Raw genomic sequence first — 20,292 nt, 5'->3', positions numbered from 1 at the left:
TTTTCAGTATGCTCATTCAAATATAACACTTAATCAATATAATATATTATAGTCTCTTGCTGATTACGACTGCAATGCAAATAAAGATGTTTTAATATGCGTGACAATTACAAACATTTACATTTACGTTAATGACACATTCTTATCATCCTTTTTAAGATTCGCTTGATAACTTTTAGTTGATGACGCATCATATTTAATAAAACAAAATGATATATACTAAATCAAGCTGAATTCATAGGTATTGTTTTAAAGAATGTCAAATGCTTACTATTCTGTTCAACTGAGATACATGACATAATATAATTAGCAGTGCTGCGATAAAGCACACGCGACTTCGGGGTAGCCCCGCAGACCGCAATACGGGATTCACCTCGGTCGCAGTAATTTTGTAGAAACCGTTAATTGAAAATTAATTGGTCGTTTAATTATATATTTTATAAATATCGAAACTATTTAAAAACAAAGACTAATTTTGTCTCGATTTGATGCACTGGTAAGTAGTACTAGCTTTACTAAAATTGGAATAATAGGGCACATCGTTGGGTCTTTATATTTTTCTCATAACTATTAAAGATATAGTATTTCATAATTTTGAACAGAATTTTTTTTAAATAAACATTTATGTTTTATGGCACATCTAGACTTACTATTTCAATGAAATCCCTTTAATTTTGAGAGCCTAGATTCTCGTTACGCAAACTACGGGATCGTTTATTTATTACCGCCTAATTTGCATGTTGTTTGAGTTCACTGTACGGTAGGTTTATATGGTACGAATACTAAGTATTACAGAAACACAACTTCACTGCTAAAAATCCTATAATAAATATACTACACAGTAATACCTAAAAATACATTTATAAGCGATAGTTTCAATTTATATACCTACAAGGTTTACGCTACTTTACCTTATTTCTAGATACTCAAGGAGGTGAATAAGCAGTATTGCGATCTGTAAGCGTTTTTTTATTAGCACGATACGTTTATCAATTTAATCCAACATGGCAATATTTTATACAAAATTGCGTTAAGTATTTTTTAAAGTGGTATTTTTTTTTTTTTATATATATAGAACAGAGGGTAAACGGGCAGGAGGCTCACCTGATTATATTCTCCTAATTACCCTAACTTACTACATTTACTAACACATGGCTAATATACCTCTTAATGGTGGAATAGTTATACTCCATGAGGCTTTCGGTATTTTCTTACGCACACGTAATCGCGGGTTTTATTAAACAAAAAGTTTCATACCGCGTCTTAGTTTGGCGCGCAGTCGTCGTTTGGCGCTAAGTTATCGCACACGTTTCGCGATCTATTTGTTTACAAGTGTACGATTTTAATATTTAGGTATGATGTGAGTAATAGCAATGAAAAGTGTCGTTCCAAATAAAACCTATTTTGGTGACTGATGTCCGAATATTTTGGATACCTTTTGTGAATGGTAAGTTTTTGTAATTAGTTTTTAATATGTTAATTTCAAATATAGTTAAATATATTTCTCTCGCATATCAATGCAGCAACTAGACCTGCCTCATTCATTTCACCATCTTTATTTGGGACTCGATCTTTTTTTATAAAAAATATGGTTTCATTAATCTCACCAACATTCTAATAAGATTAAGTTTCTTCAGTGCATGTTATATATATTCGAAGATTCCCGTGCATTTCATTCCACCACGTAATATTTTACGTCATGCGTTCTCGCAATTTGTTTTTGACAATGACGATTTTAACAGCATCACAATTGATGAGGAAAAATTAATTTCATGCCATGTGTGTTATTCAATGTACACCTCATGATAGCCTTGAAGCTGATAGTAGTTTACCACGTGTCTCTAAATAAAATACCTAAAGTTTTGTTTCTGTCATGAGCATTGACGAACCCGGTCAACTTTGGAGCGCTGTAACAGCGTCCCAAATTAAGAAAATTAAAAAAAAAATAGAGGAAAATCTTTAGAAAGAGATCCTCTACTAAATTTTTCTGATATATATTTTTGATAAGATCAAAAGAAAAGAGTTAGATGTAACATTTCAATGGGCTACACGGTTAAAATTAATTATAATTTTCATTATCATGCAAATTAGTTGATATATGTGTCAGTGAAAATAAATATATATTGTAGTAACACTGTCACATACATCGTTGCCATGTAACATATAAAGTAGTTTATATGATTAAGAATGGTTTTCGGGACTTAATTTTTTTCTCATTAACTTTGAAAATACCCACTCTATGATCTTTTTTTAGTAATTTATTCAATAAAAACTGTTGTACAATCTTTAGGCATTAAGTCACTTACCACAGCTTAAGTGATCATACATTCTACGGCAACATTTTAAATTATATAATATAAAATACTTTGCAAATATCATACTCAAAGAAATAGCACAACACATAGGTACATTTCTGTGTCTCTTTCTGGTAAGTAGGTGATCTGTGCACGAACCTTCAGTCTAAATAATACAAGGGAGCGGCCAATTTGCTCTTGTTTTTGAACAATTAGCTTATCTCATAATATCAGTTTTGCAGACAAAAGAAACGTGGTTTTAGCTGTATGCTTGTTTACATGTTATTTAACCATTGTTTTCGGTACGAGAGGCATTTCCACATTCTTATGTAATACAAGACTATTGAATAAATTAATTTATATAGTTTCGTTAGGTTAAGGCACCATTATATATGTACTAGAACCATAATCTGCGGATAAACACAATAAAAACACGTGTCATTCTAAGTATATTAAGAGAACCATTTTAAGTAAAGAAACTGTGTCAGTATTAACAAGTCTTCCGTAACATACTTAACACTTTAAATTGTTCTAATGTATATTTGCTAATATGCAAGTAGTTGAACAGTATTCCGTGCCTGACATACACCTGTGATTTTTGGATGCAGGCATGGATTCGTCACGATGTCTTTCCGTATGAGCGAGAGTAAATCAGAAACAAAATATCACTGCACAGCTATGATTCGAGTTGATGTGTAAAGTCGCACGCTCATGCCACTAGGCCAACACTGCTAAAAAAGTAATTATATTTTTTATGGATCAGGAGGCAAATGGCAGACTAAGTTATGGGTTTACGTCAGCCCATTGACGCCCGCAACACCAAGAGCAAGTGACATGTCAGCCTTAAAGGTAGTGATACTCTCTTCTTTGGATGGGCCCTTAAGTTATAGGTCCCTAACGGTTTGAAAATAGCTCGCCGAATGGAAACATGTTCCATGTGGTGATGTCACAGGAAGTTATGTAAAAATATAAATATTAAAGCTATATAATTTATGTTTAATCACAACTTACTTCGATCTTGGGAACCTTTAAGCATGTGATTAAAATTTGGTATCGATATTGCAATAATCAGGAATTAATTTTGTCTTCATAAATACGCAAAGGTTTATAAGTTTCTGTTTTATTTAAGAATTCTTTAGGTAATCAATAAGCCGTTCTTCTATTGTTTTATTTTCTGTATATGCAATTTTTAAATCAATGTGTATTTTTTCAAAACTGTGCTGCAAATATCGTGCAGAACAAAATATCGCTTTGTCAATTCTGGTCACACACACACACACACAGAGATAAAATTAAGCAATAAAACAGGGAAGTTCGTTTCATTTTTTATTGGATTCTTTTTTCGATGTATTTAACTAGAAATAGATTTTTAGGTTTTTTCGAAACACATACTATGGCATTTCCTAGCTCAAAACGTCGAGATAGTTTTATTAAGAAATAATAATACCCGATTTCTTATGAACAGATGTTTACTTGCAATCACTTATATTAAACGAGTAAATAATTGTATTACATTACTTAATAATTTATTAATATTGGTCAAGCAAATAAATTTTACTCAATTATAACAAAAATATATTAAACAAATATAACAAAACCTGTATCAATTTGTATCAGTTCCGAAATGTTTAATAATACAGAAACTCATTCAACGATAACAAAGAGCTTCAGGACAAACCCCAAGAGCCTCATTTGACGTTTAACAAATTGTATTGATATTATTATTCGGTCATCATGTTTATTTCGAATTTGTAAAACCTAAAAAAAAAATGACGATTAAATCTTCATTTCTTTTATGAATTTTAGTTTTTTTTTATTATATAAAAGCCATTATCGCCGTATTTTTATCGAATACTTTTCCTAATAATCATTAGGTGATCAACCTTCTTCGATATTTTCGAAGAAAGTCCATAGTACTTTAGCCACGTATAAAATGTATCGGAGGGTGTTTTAAATTACAGAAAAAAATAGGCCTAAGTTTACATTTCCTATTGTTTTAAACACTGTCTTGTATTTACAATTGAATATATTCCTACGTTGACACAGTAACCGAGGCGAGGAACAATGAAACCGCAGCTTTATTAACTGCTATTGTACCTGTGACATTAATTAGATATTCCATCTTAACAGTCAATATTAATGAGAAACATTCCTTCTGAACTACGGTCTAGCTACTTTTGCTGGGTCTGTTTGAATGCTCCGTCCGTAGTTAACCAATAAAACTTTTGTTTTATTTTCGTGTTAAAAAGAAAGACATCTAAATGATAAAATATTGGTTGGCCTTGACTAAATTGCCTAATTCCTTAAAGTATCTTAAACAAAGCAATGCTATATCTAATACATTAAGAATTTTTTTCTTAGCAGAATATAGTTTGTCTTATCTAAAAAGACAACTTGACGTTAATCTCCTAAAAAATCTTGTTCCCTTAATTACTGTAATTAACTCTATTATTATAAATTGCTTGACTCTGAGGTCATCACAAGAAAATTCAGGGACAATAAATTCATTCGTTTCTGTTACTGTTTTACCTAACATTTCTCTATTTAAACCTGCTAATGCTTCTAGAGAAATAATTTTTAAAATTGTTACAGCAGATTTAAAGTTTCTTAGTAATAAAAATACAAATCAGTATTAGTATATATAAAAGTTATTTCCAATACGTAACTTAAGCAAAAGGGTCTGTCTATAGAAATTACACAGAACAATTAAGGGACACTCGTTTCCGTCTACCCCAATAACGTTGATCGAAATAATCAGATTAATCGAACTGATTTCATTTGGAACGTTCATTGCTCTTACCAGATTTTTTTTTTTTTATAGTAATTCTACTCGTGATTATCAAATAACTTTTTAGAATGCCTGGGCACTATAGCTTATTATGGTCGCCGTTGCACTACGTGTTTTCATTTTATGTTTTGTAAATCGTTGAAACTGAATTTCTAATATCTAAAAGCCATCTAGTCCAGGATCCATCGCCTCAGAAAAAGCAGCTGATTAGTAATCATTTATGATGACCTCGTTATCGATACATGTCGGAAAGAGGGGACTCTTTGATCAAACCATAGATTTTGTAGGACAAATATTTTTTCGAATAATTTAGATAATTGTCTTGAGATTTAACAAAAAAAAATTCAGTTAGTAATAAATATTTGAGAATCATCAAATCAACATATTTTATCCTTGCTACCTCTGTTAGCTACCACAATCGAGAGTTTCGTATAGGAAATTATTGGGCGTCTCATCAAAATAAAGCTACTCACGGAAAATTAGCTTGATAGTAATCAAGTGCAAAAATGGGCGATGGATCCTGGACTAATCGGTCGTATAAATTAAAAATCCTGTAATTATCGACATCGGGTGATTTAAAATTCCTAAATTTTGGACTAATGATTAATTAAAATTTATCCTGGGAGCAGTATGGTAAGGATGCTAGCCGCAAATTGTACGGTATACAGTATCTTTCGACTTCTTAGTAATTTACTCACTGGCTCCATCTCTTTTCCTGTAATACTAGCCTACGCCCATTCTTGCTCTTCTGATCTAAACGAAGATTTGCTTAATAGACGATGGTCTCCAAAATTTCTGTATCCGTTTTATATTTGGTCTAAAAAAGTACGACCATATCTCAGCGTTCGGTAAGAGGCAAGGCTGGTTATCCATTACTCAGCGACGTGATGCTGACCTTCTCCATCTTCTATATTACACATTGTTGAATCCTGAAACTCCTTCCTATCTTTTAAATGTTTGAATGCACTTCTTGGGCTAATATTTTTTGGAGTGAAACTTCTTTATCGACGTCGAAAAAAAAATTTACCGTCGCATGTTTATGTTACGCGGCACAATTTCGGTTACGCACTTAAAATACACAATTATTTTAATGTCTCTACCATGGTTAATTCTAAGAGTTTTTTGAGATTCGAAGCCATTAATAACAACAATATACTAATAATATTAAACAAAAATAACGATAAAAGTAATAAGTAATTATATTACAATTCATGAAATTTTGTAAAATCTCAATCTAATAGTTGAAAGATTATTTATTTAATAAATCGTATACACAGTGCAATGACAATCCACTAGTGACTTTTCTTACATTAACTAACTGTATAATTTTATGGCATTTAAAAAAAATATAGTAATAATTCTCTTACAATTATTTATTTATTAAATTATGTAATAATCTTAGTAGTAACAAGGTAAAATGAAATGATTTTGTTATTTGTATTTATATCTATGACAATAAAAACATTTTTATAAACTTTGTCTTATTTAACTTTATTAAACAAATTTCTGTAAAGTTGCATATATAATATATAGATCATTTTTCGAAAAAAAAGGTCTTAAAGAACATACACTTCTTATGTGTGTATACGAGTTCACGCACACATTTTTTTTCTGATGGTGGTTGCCTGGAAGGCAATCGTATAATGTTTCATTAGGCATTGAAGTGTTCGTAAATTTATAAATTATATAGTTAATTCAGCGATATATAAACATTTACTAGCAGAAAACTGTTGTCGTAAGCTCTCCCGAGATCCATTTGTGAGCGGAAACAAAGTAATAACAACTAATGCACACTCCCCAGGGAAACCTTAAATCCCGGAACCGGAATAAACTTGGACATGAACATCCGGGACGCGTGATTGGTTGATATAGCACAATAACGTTCAGTTTTTGAAAAGCTGATCTATGCAAATATTTAACAAATGTCCAATTTATTGAAGTCCTAAAATAACATGTATATTTGATTTAACAGACATCAATTATACAATTAAATAACATAAAATTAAAAACTAGTATTCTCAAAGGCCAGCAACGCACCCCCTAAAATGGGTCCATGGGTTGCGATGGCTGCCCTTTTTGGTCGACTCGTAGGTTCGTTTGCCCCCCCTAGAAAATCAAGGGACAAAAACACTGACAAACCGTAAAAACAAAAAGTATATATATAATGTGTTAAGGGCATAAAATATTTTATAATGTGTAAATTGAGTAGCTAAAATCCCCATTGCTACCCTATTTTTTGGTTTAAATTGAACATTTGTTTTACAATTTAGATAAAAATATATGATCGTTAGATTACAATTCTATTAAACTTAAATTTCTTCAAAATATTCACGGCACGAATCAGCGCAATCAAACAGTAACATTGCATGTATTTCATTAAATTAAACTATCGTGATTATATAATAGCTTTCTAATTGACATCGGATGTGACGTCACAGCTGTACGCTGCTACTTAACGTTACGTCACAGTTGTACGTGATATATTTATCTATTCCGGTTGCGAGGTGAACCATAATGAACCAAAACAATTATCATAAGACTACATTTCGACTGCCTGACATTATTTTATAAGGAGTTTGGCGATCCATTTAATTAAAGGCTATAAAAAGTCAAATACGTTGTCTAGTGAAATGTGCTCGGCTCATATAAAAATGAAGAAATATTTTTTCTTCTAGTCAAGCTGTTTTTTTTGTAAATCACATAAAAACCCATTTGAGCATGACGTACAGACCCGAGATGTAGCGCAAGTTCGGCAGAGACGTCGAGAAAACGTTGAGGTGTTTACTACCGCGTCTAATAAATTAACTACCTAACGCTACCAAATGGATAACCATCAAAAGTCAATTATTTCCGAACCAATTCGACTTAGGGTTCTTCAAAAAAAGAGCGTACCAATTTTTAAAAGGCCGGCAACGCACTCGCGAGCCGTCTGGAATTGAGAGTGTCCATGGGCGGTGGTATCACTTAACATCAGGTGAGCCTCCTGCCCGTTTGCCCCTGTTTTAAAAAAAAAAATAAAAAAAACTACCTTCTATTCTACTTCTTCTTCTATCTACTTTCATATGCATTTGTCGCGCTCCAATAAGGCTGCTATACATTTATACAAACCACGGTGGTTTTGCTCCATATCATGATTTCATTATATTATTATGTAAAATAAATAAATAAAAATATCTTGAAGAGAAATTGTATATGCTTCTATTGGAGGCGTATTCTACTGTAAATAATATTGTAAGTCATATTTAAAAATATTTGTACTGTAATATATTCCCCAATTTAATTAACAATTTAGATTCAATCAAGGTTTATGTAATTGTGGCAGTAATTCTCGGTTGGTAACTTAAAAAAAAATTAAAACTTTAACAATATAATAGCCATATGGACTTAATATTGTCAGTCTAGATATTATTTATAACAATATCTTCTGATAGGGGAGGATAGACAATTTTTTTAAAAATAATTTATAATAAAACACAAATTCCTGTAAATGTCACTAAACCAAATTCATAATATTAAATATACTATTATTATTAATTGTAGTATTCTAACAACAGGCAGGAGATGAATTTTTCATATTTCAATAGGTTTTTGATACATAAAACTTCGCTTACCTTTGGCATTACAATCAGTTATCAAATAAGGCTTTACAGGCAAGAAAGGAAAAAATCAAAGGGCGGAAATTGTAACAAGGGACGAACTTCCATTCCTGTGGCATCAAAGCGGAAATGAAAGCTCACCCAATATTTCTTACCTTTGATTTACAAATTAATTTCTAAGAGCTTTCGAATATTATTATTTTTCTATCTACATATTTTCATTTTACATTAATATTTCGTTTGATAAAAAATAGAAATATAAAATGAAAATATATAATATGCTTCTATCACTCGTTCATATGCGTTATGCCAATTAAAATAAAATAAATGTAATTATCAAGTTTTTATCTGAACCAAATAATTGGGCTTTTATCTTTTCCTTCAAAATACGATTATTAATTTATTATCTACCATAAAGATACTATAATCTAAATATCCAGCAACATAGCTTAGAGCTCAGTTTTGTGAAAAATCGGCCTTTGGCCGGTTTGGTTGTTGTATTCTTTAGGGTAAGTTCTTCACAATATTGACCTCAAAACATTTCGCGTATATTAATGTGTGTACATACATATATTATGCTATATATGTGCAAAATAGAGTACCATATACAAATTCCTGTGAAGACGGAAAATACGCATGCACAATTAATAACGACAAAATTAATTTTGTCCCATTCGGTGTCGAGACCGTCGTGTCCGTGGGGTCCTAGCGCGTTAAGGCTTTTTAGGGAATTATCAAAAAGGTTAGTCGACATCACAGGAGAACGAAGAGCTGGCAGCTACCTCGCACAAAGAATTAGTCTAGCTATTCAAAGGGGGAACGCTGCCAGTATCTTCGGAACCTTGCCTAAAGGGACTCCTTTTAATAATATTTTTAATCATTAAATTTTAAGGTTAGTTCTTAGGTATATTTTTATGTATTATGTTATTTGTTTTGAATAAAGTATAATAACGACAAATACTTCCATTGTTAGATAACTTTTGAATTGGTTTTGTAGTTTAGAATGCCAAAGACATAATAAGCATATTAGTTATAATATTTTAATCTAGTTTTCATTCATTCATTCATTGGCATTCTGCACAAATCCACCCATTTTACCGTAAAAATAAATTAGTTCTCATTAAAATATTTTAGAATATTATTTAAAAGTATTTTTACTATGACTTTGTTCTTAACTGCAAGAACGTGTTTATTTATCACGAAATATTTTATAACTATTTTATCGTTTGTTGATAAGAGATAAATTTAAATGTAATCTTTACAACTTTATTGTATCATCGCTACAATACAATATTATGTTGGTAAATTACACTTAAACCAGCTTATAACGATTGCACTATCATTGGCCGCATACTAAATACCTTTTTGAATTGTCCTATTTAAGTTTATAATAAATATATAATCGACTTGAAATAGTTCTTAATATTAAAAAAATTAATGCTTTTTGATATAATATACCATGAAGACCACAAACTTTTTAAATGAATATTAGTTTGCTATTTTTTAATATTATTTCGTACATTATTAATTATACATAATTCTGGTTAGTTTTATTCGTCATTTTTAATCAGAAACGTGTTAATATAATTACTGATTAAAACAATTAGGTTGCGTTTAAAACCCTAGGACGATAGTTTTTGTATCGGGTTCATGTCGGTTACAATTAGTATACATCTGAAGGTCATGAGTGTCTGCTAGATAAATAATCCCAGATCTTTGTATCCCGTTTGCCCCCTGTTCTATAAAAAAAATGATTATGGCTGCATTTTAAACATCAAAATAGAGTTGTTCACAATTCAGAAAACCTATTTTTGCAAGAAGTGAAACTAAGAAAAAAATATCAATATTACAGGAAATACAAATACGTTAGTGCCAATTTAACGTGAATATTTTATATTTGTCGCAGCCAATTGCTTCATTAGCCGTTCAATTAACAACCCAGCCGTTTAAGTAACGACCTGAAAGATATCTATACTATACATATATACAGCTATTTGATAGTGTGTTGTAAACTGTACAACTCCACTCTAAAATCTTAATAGAAAGATACGCAATTTTGGTAACTTTACAATTTACATCTATTTTACAAATTTCGATGGCTTCTTGCCCGCTCTACGCCCTTGACTTGCGAACTGGTAGTAAATGTAAATTTACAATTAATTTAATTTTTTTTGACGTTCATAAGTGTACTTGTTTACCTAGATGAATAAAGATGTTTTGTTGTTGTTATAAACCAGTAAAATTGTGAGTGCAACTTCACAAAATCTTTGCATGTCTATGCGACTAATAATTCCTTTGTTACTTAAGAGAAATTTACACTTAACAAATATATGCTATGTAATTACTTTGTATACGAGTGGTCAAACGGCCATCCACTTATGGATATTTATTTGTAAAGAACAATGGCTCGTACGGTGATGGAAAGTATTGTTCATGCCTATAAAGAAAAAATAATAACGTATCACACGCATAAATGTGTAAATGTTTCAATAGGACTGGTTAACTAACGATAGAAGATGTAGCTAAACTTCAATAACGCTTTTGCAATAAAAGAGCTCCTAAACCATGTTGAGACTATTCAATTTTGTTTTTGTTTCAGGTAAAAAGTTACCAACATGGCTCAAGAAGGATCCAGTATGGAAATGGGCACCAGCGACCAGGTGAAATATTGAATTCAGTATTATTTTGAAGTTGCTTAATGTACCTACCTGACTGAATTGGTCAGATCACAGGTACTATTATGTTGATACATCTTGGTACATGGTTTGATTCGGTTAAGCATACCTTTACTTTATATAGATAATAAATGATTATGTACGTAAAATTAAACGTCAATTATGCGAAGACAACTCCAAGTTCAGATATATTCTGATAACATCAAACAAATGGTCCCGATTGTAAAGATAGTGTCTAAGAAAATGTAAGGTATGCTTCAATACTGTAATAATCGTTGTATAAACATTATCTATTAAATTCTTAAAATTCCGGTAACGCACTCGCGAGCCCTCTAGCGTCGAGAGTGTCCATGGGCGGCGGTATCACTTAATATGAGATGAGTCTCCTGCCCGTTTGCTCCCTGTTATATAAAAAAAAATTGGTAACGCCGGGGACGTACTTCTGGCGTTATGAAAAAGGTTTTAATGTAAAAAAAACTATTCTTAATCAAATAATACTGAGCTGTGATTAAGGGGATCTGTGAAACATACGTTGTAATGTCTTATTTCCAATTGGTACATTTGCTGTCATGATACATTTTCGTCACAAGTCGTAATTTTGTGAAAATAATTTTAATTTTTAATTATGTAAAAGGGATGCTAAATTAATTCGTAAGTAGGTTGAAGCATGCAGTAATCAAAACAACTATTAGAACAAATCTATTGATATTTTTATAACATTTTCTATTGTAAGTCAAGTACCGATAACCTTGTGTGATAAGTGAGAAATCTGATTGTCACTAGAATTTATTGAAAAAATATAGTACTTAGTGGATCATGAGAAGTGAAGAGTGCATGTACTGAGAGCGTATATGTAAGTTCTTTAACATTTCTAAGCAATTTTCACATGATTTAGGAGTCTGTAACAAATGATAAACTTAATATAAAAGTAATTTAACAGTTATAAATAGTTCATCTCTTTTATCTCCTCAAAAACATACCAATGATCGTAATCTTATTTTGGTTGTGAATATTTCCTAGGCGTTATAATTTTAAATAATTAAAATACGACCAATCATTTGTTAGAACAATCAATTTAGGCTTGCTTCTCAGTTATATAAAAACACAGAGATCTATTTAAAACACAATTATCTATTATCATAGGTCCTGGTTGCTGCCAAGAAATCCAAGAAACTTGTATATGGAATAGGTTTCATCGCTATGGTGGCAGCAATCGCGGTGGTTGTCACTCTTATAGTGGTGTTTGCTGCTGATGTAGGAGGCACTGATACCACCACCACACCGCAGGTAGGGTCATTTAATAATAGCTGTATTATGAGTTTATACAGTGGTTGGCTGGGCTTAAGAAGATCTGTATCTGTTTGGTGATTTCCTTCTGCCTTCTGTACCTGACCCGAGTTATTGAACAGCCGAGGTTGTCCGTTCGTATCTCGGGTGTGGGCTGGATGCACTGGATTTTAACGTGTAATTGAAATTTGATTTATATGTGCAATTAACACTTGCTCAATGATTATCTTACACTAAAATTTCGAAGGCACCAAATCTCCACGGTGCCGTCCATAGATTATTTCTATCGATCAGCGAAATTAAAAAAGAAGTTAAAATTTACTACAAGATGTTATTTAAAATTATATAAAAGCCGAGAGTCTGATTGCAAATGGTAAAAATTAAAAAAAGAAACATTATAATTAATTCAATTGACATTTGAAACACCTTTAAATGTATTAAGAATAGGTGTATAGTCTTACAGAATTAATGTTTCAAAATTGAAAGTACCATTAAATGAGTCTCTAAGGTGACAAGTAAAGTAAATTACTACTATACTAATTATAATTCTGTATTTTATTTTTATTTTACGACTACCTATTTATACAAGAATCGCGTTTTGAAAAACCTGTCTTACCATCTCATTACATAAAAGTATATTAAGTGTTCGTGGTATAACATTTATTCCCTTTGCCCCTCCTAGGGGACATGGGACCTTATGTCAATTCAAGCCGCGCAGTAGGTAGCTACTTTTTTTGTTTTAACGCCCGAAAAATCGATTTTTTCTTAAAACAATTAAAACAGGTTTTTTTTTAATCAAAGTCCGGTACTCTTTAACAGGAACCAACACCAGTGACAACGCCTTCACCAACACCATCACCAGGTCCTGAACCCACCGATAGTACAACACCATCATTAACAACACCAACGCCACCATCACCAACTCCTCCACAGGATATAGATTTGGATGCGATACTAAACGGTCAATTTTCCGCCGTAAATTTCAACGGCACTTGGACATCTGGTAATTCATTTTTACATTTTTTGTCTGTTGTTTGTTTGATTTTATGTCTTTGGTGTGCATTTTGGTATGTTTCTAACTATACTTTGGATTTATTGAATAATTAATGCTTAAAGAACATTACAAAAAAAATATTTACATGAGAAACTCGCTCGACGAGTATATGTTATTTAATTTTTTTTTATTAAGATACAGGTGCTATATATAATACAATTAAAGTATTGTTTCGGACTGATATAAATTTTCCATTAAACTACCAAAATTGATGAAATGCAACATTTATATTATTTATTTACAAAAATCACAATCCTGTCCTAACAGGAGACACCTGTCAATCGAGAAGAATGATAATAAACTACATATGAAACAAAAAAAAAACTTAATACTATAGGCACGAACAAATAATAGAACTTTTGACAGTTCACTGAACGGACAGTAATAAATGTTCGATAATAATCTGTATAATTCTAAATTCATCTTTCTTACAGGTAGCGAAATATTATTCCGTAACAGTTATGGAAACCTTGTTAAATATAATGTTGACGAAGATGATACTTTATTAGTTGTATCGAACACGTCACAGGTATAAATGTTTTTCTTTATACTTTGAATATATTCGATTTTTAAAACTGCCAAAAACAATTTATTTCATATAAGCACTTTTTATGACGTCAGAAGCGCACTATACTTTAGTATGTACTATCTTAGCTAGTATATACTATAGTAGTTTTAATATATATTTTTAACTGTAACGTAATATTAAATCATTATAACATTTTTTTCCAGTACTTATTGAATTCTTATCAGTTCAATGAAATGTCTGCGGATCAAAGATACATCGCACTGTCTTTTAATGAATTAACTGTAAGTACAGTTTTTGATTTTACACAATTTAATATATGTACAAATTATTATAAAGATTATAGTATCAAAATTCATTGTAACTTTATCTTGTTTTTAAGACAAATCAGATAAAAATGCCAGTATTCATTTGTATTTGTATTTATACGATACTATTTATAAATTAAATATGTACATATAGTATATATATTTTTGCAAGAGAAAAAGTTCGAGTTCCAGATCTTGGATCTCTGTAACTTCCAATAGAGATAACAAACCCGATGCTAAGTATACTCGTAGTCCGAGAAGGTAGCGTTGAGTTTTAGCTAGTGTGAAGTTAGTAGAGCACAAAAAAATACAGTTCTAGTAGCACACACAATAGTCCTATAATTCCTGGTAGTTTTTAGCAAGAGTTCTGGACGTTTAAATCTAGAAAATAATTTTCTTTTTAATCATAAAACTCTCTGCCAGCTTCCCGATCACAGCAGAGCGTTTCTTATCGATGTCAATAAATAAAGTTTCATTAATAACACATTAAATTTTTATAGTTCCCTATAATTATACCGGCACTGGGTGTCACCTTTTTTTATGGCGACTCCCGCCCGGTCTCTCAACTTTAAGAATTATGTTCAAACAAAAAAAAATCGCTAGTATAAAAACTTCTTTTTCAGGGATTCCTCCACTAGCCCTAGCTCAGATCTATGTAGAATTCGGTGATTTCCACAAAAGAGCCTGACGTTGTCGCGGGGGATTCCCCGTCCTATACTCGCGATCTTTTAATAAATGATACATGTCCTTTATCATATTATGATAATGCTTTTTACATTTGATGGGGTGACACCACCAACTTCCGCTCCGGGTGCTACCCACGGTAGCTACGCCACTGCTAGAAATGTTAATGAAATCCGAATAATTTTTCATTTTTGTTTGTTTTAGGAATATAGATATAGCTTTTATGCACAGTACGTAGTAAAAGATACACGTACAGATGACGAGTACCTAATCACGCCACCAGGCGTCACTGAAGCGAATGCGTTACTCCAAAACTTTAGATGGGCACCTTCAGGCCCTGGATTCGCTTTTGTATATGAAAATAATGTTTATTACCAATCTAATTTAACAAACGAACCTGTACAAATATCTACGAATGGCAGACAAGGCATTATTTATAACGGAGTTCCTGATTGGGTGTATGAAGGTATGTTATATATTATAATATAAAAAAATATAATAGGTTGAAAAGCTGGAAACATAGATGGCGCTACTAGTATTAAATAAAGTTTAATAAATGTCGTACTATATTGGTTTAATAGTATTTTAAGTAAATTAACTTCTAGTTCTTCTTAAAAAAATATAAAAAGGAGCTTCGTGTGTTAACGAAACATTGCTTTATGGCGAAATCATGCAATTGAAGGCAAGGCTCGGCTTAGCACATTATTCAGACTCTGAACCAGGAAAATCAACCATTGAGAAATACTCGAGTCTTAAGTTTAAAACGAGGCAAAATGAGCACCGAGTACAGGAGGCCTTAAAGAGGCAGTTACCGACGTCAAACAAAAACATATAAAACGTTCACAAAATAATTTTGGATAATTGTTATGTTACGAGTAATGTGTAGATTGTGTAAGACTATATTAATTGCCGATTGGCTATTAGAGTAAAGAGATGTTGACTAGCTGCCATGTTATTGCGCATTCGCAGCGGCATATTGAAATTTAATTTCATTCAATGGGCTTGAACAAATGCTTGTCTATGATAAACTTTAGACTCCATAGAGTATATAGAGGCCGAAAGTGTATTCTTAAAGCATACATTTAAAAAAAACAGGAATATGTCTGCACTTTGTATGAAAGCATACCAAAGTTTTCTATTTTATATTACTTTATTTCCAGGAATACGGATAAGAAATTGTATATATATGTACATGATTTATATAACCAATTTTTAATAAATTCATCAAATTATCCACAGAGGAAGTGTTCGCCTCGAATAACGCCATCTGGTTTTCAAAAGACAGCAACAGACTAGCGTATGCCACATTCGATGACACCAATGTACGGATAATGAAAATACCTAACTTCGGAATTCCTGGATCCGTTGACCATCAATATACAAAACATCATGATATCAAATATCCTAAGGTAATATTAAATTTTATTAGGTTGTTATTAAATGGTTTAAGATTTTCATATTTTTTTATCTGTATTACTATAATATATTTTTAGTTAAGAGGGTATCATCATGATTATCACTACCCTCTTTTTCTGGTCTTTCTCTGGTCTTTCTCTGGACTGGCCTCTCTGGCCACGTACAGAGGTTAACGGCAGTTTGTCGTCGCTGCTCGAACTAGGGAGTGACAGAGCGAGAGCATAGTACCGTACATAGACTACCGTATAAATTTTTTATTTCGTAAAGAAACAACTATGCTTTGCTGCCCGTTTCCCCCTATATTTATTTTTTTATATGTATATAAAAAAAAATGTTCATTTTTGAAGTGAATTATCTTTAGGCGCATGAGGGTAAAATTTTTACGGAATCTCACGATCATTTAAGAAGAAAGAAGCGTTTTGTCGAAGAAAAGGGAGAAAGCCATTGAAAGAGAGTGAGAAGCGGAGCTCCAAAAAAATTACGCTATTGATTTATGTATTCGTTTAGTAGTTACATATAACAACTTTAGATAGAATTTCTGTAGCATACGTCTTGTGCAGCAAAAGCAGATTTTTTTATTAATATTATTATAAGCACGTATATAGTGTGTAAACAGTTTGATTAAAGATATACAAATACATCGAGTGATCATATACTGGTACATGATCATCTATTGGGGCTTTTACCTTAGTAATAATTAATATACAAATAACTTTCACTTCTGACATGTGTACTTTGTACATACTCACTTTTTTAAATTTATTTTTTTACCGGTTGTGTAACGATGTAATTATGGATAGAACGTATTCCATTCTAAAGACAAGTTTAAAATTTTTCCTCTGAAACCGTCATACCGTCTTTTCGAACTGCCCACCTACTCTCAATAGGAAAAGATGTAAATAAAACAAACTTATCCTTATCTTTTTCTACTATTTAAGTCTTACAACAGAATGCATAACAATAATAATGCATTTAACAAACTGAAATCAAATACTATTAATACTACTACTTTGTTTAAATTATTCAAGACGATAAAGTAAAGCACTTTATGGAAGTAGAAGTACGGGACTATTAATTGTCTCTGGCGTTAACTGTCAACTAAGTTTTAAATTAGTTTACATGAAAATGAATTTAAATTTGCCGGTTAGCTTCCAAAAGTCCCTTAATACCAGCTACATAAATTAAAACAACTGTATTCTTAATATATAGCATACATATGACAATAATCTTAATATATATATTTCTTGTGTGCGTGTGTATGTGACTGAACTCCTCCTAAACGACTGGACCGATTTAGACGAAATTTTTTGTGTGTGTTCAAGGGGATCTGGGAATGGTTTAGATTCACAATTTTGTCCGCTGGACAATGTTTTTTTAATTAATTTTCAATTTATTAGTTGTTGTTGATTTTGGAATGTTTTACATTGGATCCGACAGACGGCGCTACCATCGCAGTGTCAAATTTTAAATAATATTCGAATTTTAATTTTAGTCTGTCCCGAAATTTAAAAAAAGTTTTGCTATCATTGTGTTATATCGTGTGTGACCATGTGCTGGATCGTTAGATATTGTCATAACATTTGAATAATAATTTTCATCAAAATGGCTTATTAAAAATTGAAATGTTGAAATTAAAGACGTGTAGACAGGACAACGTCTGTCGGATCCGCTAGTAATATATAAAATTAAAATAAACTATGCAAAATTCCTCTTTTATCTGCTTCTCTTCTCGTTTTAAAAGAAAGCATGGAAATTAGACAAATTAAGTCTTAATAAATAAAGGGTTTTTTTTTATTCAAATTAAGTATAAACAAGTTTGTATAAGAAGACAAAGGCTGCAATATTTCAACCTACGTAAAAACGAAACGTTGTATGATTTAATACAATAAATGAAACTGCCCTCGATACAAAATCAGCGGTGCGATAAATGGGATCCGTTTATATCCAACCGAAATATTGTCTTTTATTATCAAAAATTTAATCATAAATGGATATGAGATTATGAATTGTTGGCGGTTGGGATAAAAATTGAATCTTATGACTGCTCTTTACTTTTGTCTAGAGCAATACAGAACGCATTATCTGGCTAGGCTCTGTAAACTGTAGAATAAGATTCAGGAAAGTCTAAAAAATACATTTTAATCATTTTATCTCTTGCAGTCTGGTACAACAAATCCCACCGTGTCAGTAACTTTAAGGCTATTGGAAGATGGAACACAATCCGTCTACACCGCGCCTACTGATCTCAATGAGTAAGTCACCAAATTTGAAAATAATATTTCCAGCTATTAATGCCTGATGCCACATCCAACAGCCAGAGAAATGCAATTTTACAACGGGTTCAAACCTCCATTATGTTAATAAAATACACAAATAAGTAAGGCAAATTCGAAGATTTATAAGTCAATCTGAAATGCGTCAAGAAAAAATTCTTATTATCTATGATCACTGAACCTAAAAAAAATTTAAAGCTAAATAAAGGGTTATTGGTTGCAGGTTACACTTACAAATAACTACATAGTATAAAACAAAGTCGCTTTCTCTGTCCCTCTGTCCCTTTGTATGCATAAATCTTTGAAACTACGCAACGGATTTTGATGCGGTTTTTTTAATAGATAGAGTGATTCAAGAGGAAGGTTTATATGTATAATAACATAATAATTGTAATCTTTTCTTACAAATGTTTGTAAGTCTTGATTTATAATAATAACGGAGAGTTTGTTTTACATTTACTGTCAATTTTGAACGACGTATAACGGACAAGGAGATGTGATCTGAAAATCTAATTTTGATTATGCTTTCTCCATTAAAACCAATAAATCACGTACTAAATTTATAACACATCATTTGATGACGTATGTTTTAAGTTCTGATAGTTTTTTTAGTAAATATTATTAATAACATTGCAGGCCAATTTTAAAGACTGTAACATTCGTGAACGCAAACACGATAGGTGTGATGTGGACCAATCGTGTTCAAACACAATTCGTCGTAGAATTATGCACCCAAGGTACTGCAGTTTGCCGAAGGGTGAGTAAATAATTTTAATCAAATCGAATCAAATCAAAATATCTTTATACATATAGGTAAACTTTTACACTTATGAACGTCAAGAAAAACAAATTAAATTTACATTTACAACTAGTTCGCAAGTCAAGGGCGTAGAGCGGGTAAGAAGAACTGGCAAGAAACTTTCCGCCACTCTTTTCAATCGCCAAGTTTTTAATACAAATTGTTTAAACTGGAGCAAATCAATCCCAAGGAATAGAATCAAGGATTAGGATTTTATGGGTATTCTGAGAGAACTGGTTATTTATTTGCGCCACATAATACATTCACATTATAATTCAGTATGTTTAAGTAAGCAAATAGTTTACGACCTTATTCACATTAAAATTCTTTTGAATACATTAAATTTTCACTATCTGACCCCGTGAACTTCGTTTCGCCTGACTGCGATACTTTTACTTAGACTACCGCTTCAGTAGGTGCAACCAACGCATAGAATATTTTGCTAGCTACCTTATTAAGCCTGTCCACTTTACCAGATTAAATAAAATAAAAAAATTTGATTTTCTTATTTTTCTTTAAGGAAAAAAAGAACTCGAAATGGTCAGCCGTCTTCGAGGTTTTTGCTTCGCAATATATTTTGCAATTCGTTTTT

General features: G+C 31.6%; 1 protein-coding gene across 3 annotated transcripts in view; it reads left to right on the top strand.

Annotated features, from left to right (window-relative positions):
* Positions 1–1,301: 1,301 nt before the first annotated feature.
* Positions 1,302–20,292, top strand: part of LOC110994524 (venom dipeptidyl peptidase 4) — a 28,120-nt gene continuing 9,129 nt past the window's right edge. The window contains exons 1-10 of one of the 3 annotated variants that reach the window (XM_022261205.2): positions 1,302–1,447; positions 11,278–11,338; positions 12,497–12,640; positions 13,460–13,643; positions 14,129–14,223; positions 14,427–14,504; positions 15,417–15,678; positions 16,452–16,621; positions 18,789–18,880; positions 19,538–19,658. In XM_022261205.2, coding sequence (XP_022116897.2) covers positions 11,294–11,338; positions 12,497–12,640; positions 13,460–13,643; positions 14,129–14,223; positions 14,427–14,504; positions 15,417–15,678; positions 16,452–16,621; positions 18,789–18,880; positions 19,538–19,658 — 1,191 coding nt within the window. In that variant the 5' untranslated portion in view covers positions 1,302–1,447; positions 11,278–11,293. Of the gene's footprint in view, positions 1,448–9,100; positions 9,188–11,277; positions 11,339–12,187; positions 12,207–12,496; positions 12,641–13,459; positions 13,644–14,128; positions 14,224–14,426; positions 14,505–15,416; positions 15,679–16,451; positions 16,622–18,788; positions 18,881–19,537; positions 19,659–20,292 lie in introns of those variants that run through there. The other 2 variants (XM_022261204.2, XM_022261206.2) reach the window with 2 other exon arrangements.

Source organism: Pieris rapae, chromosome 18 (assembly GCF_905147795.1).
Source record: "Pieris rapae chromosome 18, ilPieRapa1.1, whole genome shotgun sequence".
Lineage (NCBI taxonomy): Eukaryota > Metazoa > Arthropoda > Insecta > Lepidoptera > Pieridae > Pieris > Pieris rapae.
Note: the sequence above shows the minus strand (reverse complement) of the source record. Positions and strands in the feature narration are given on the sequence as shown.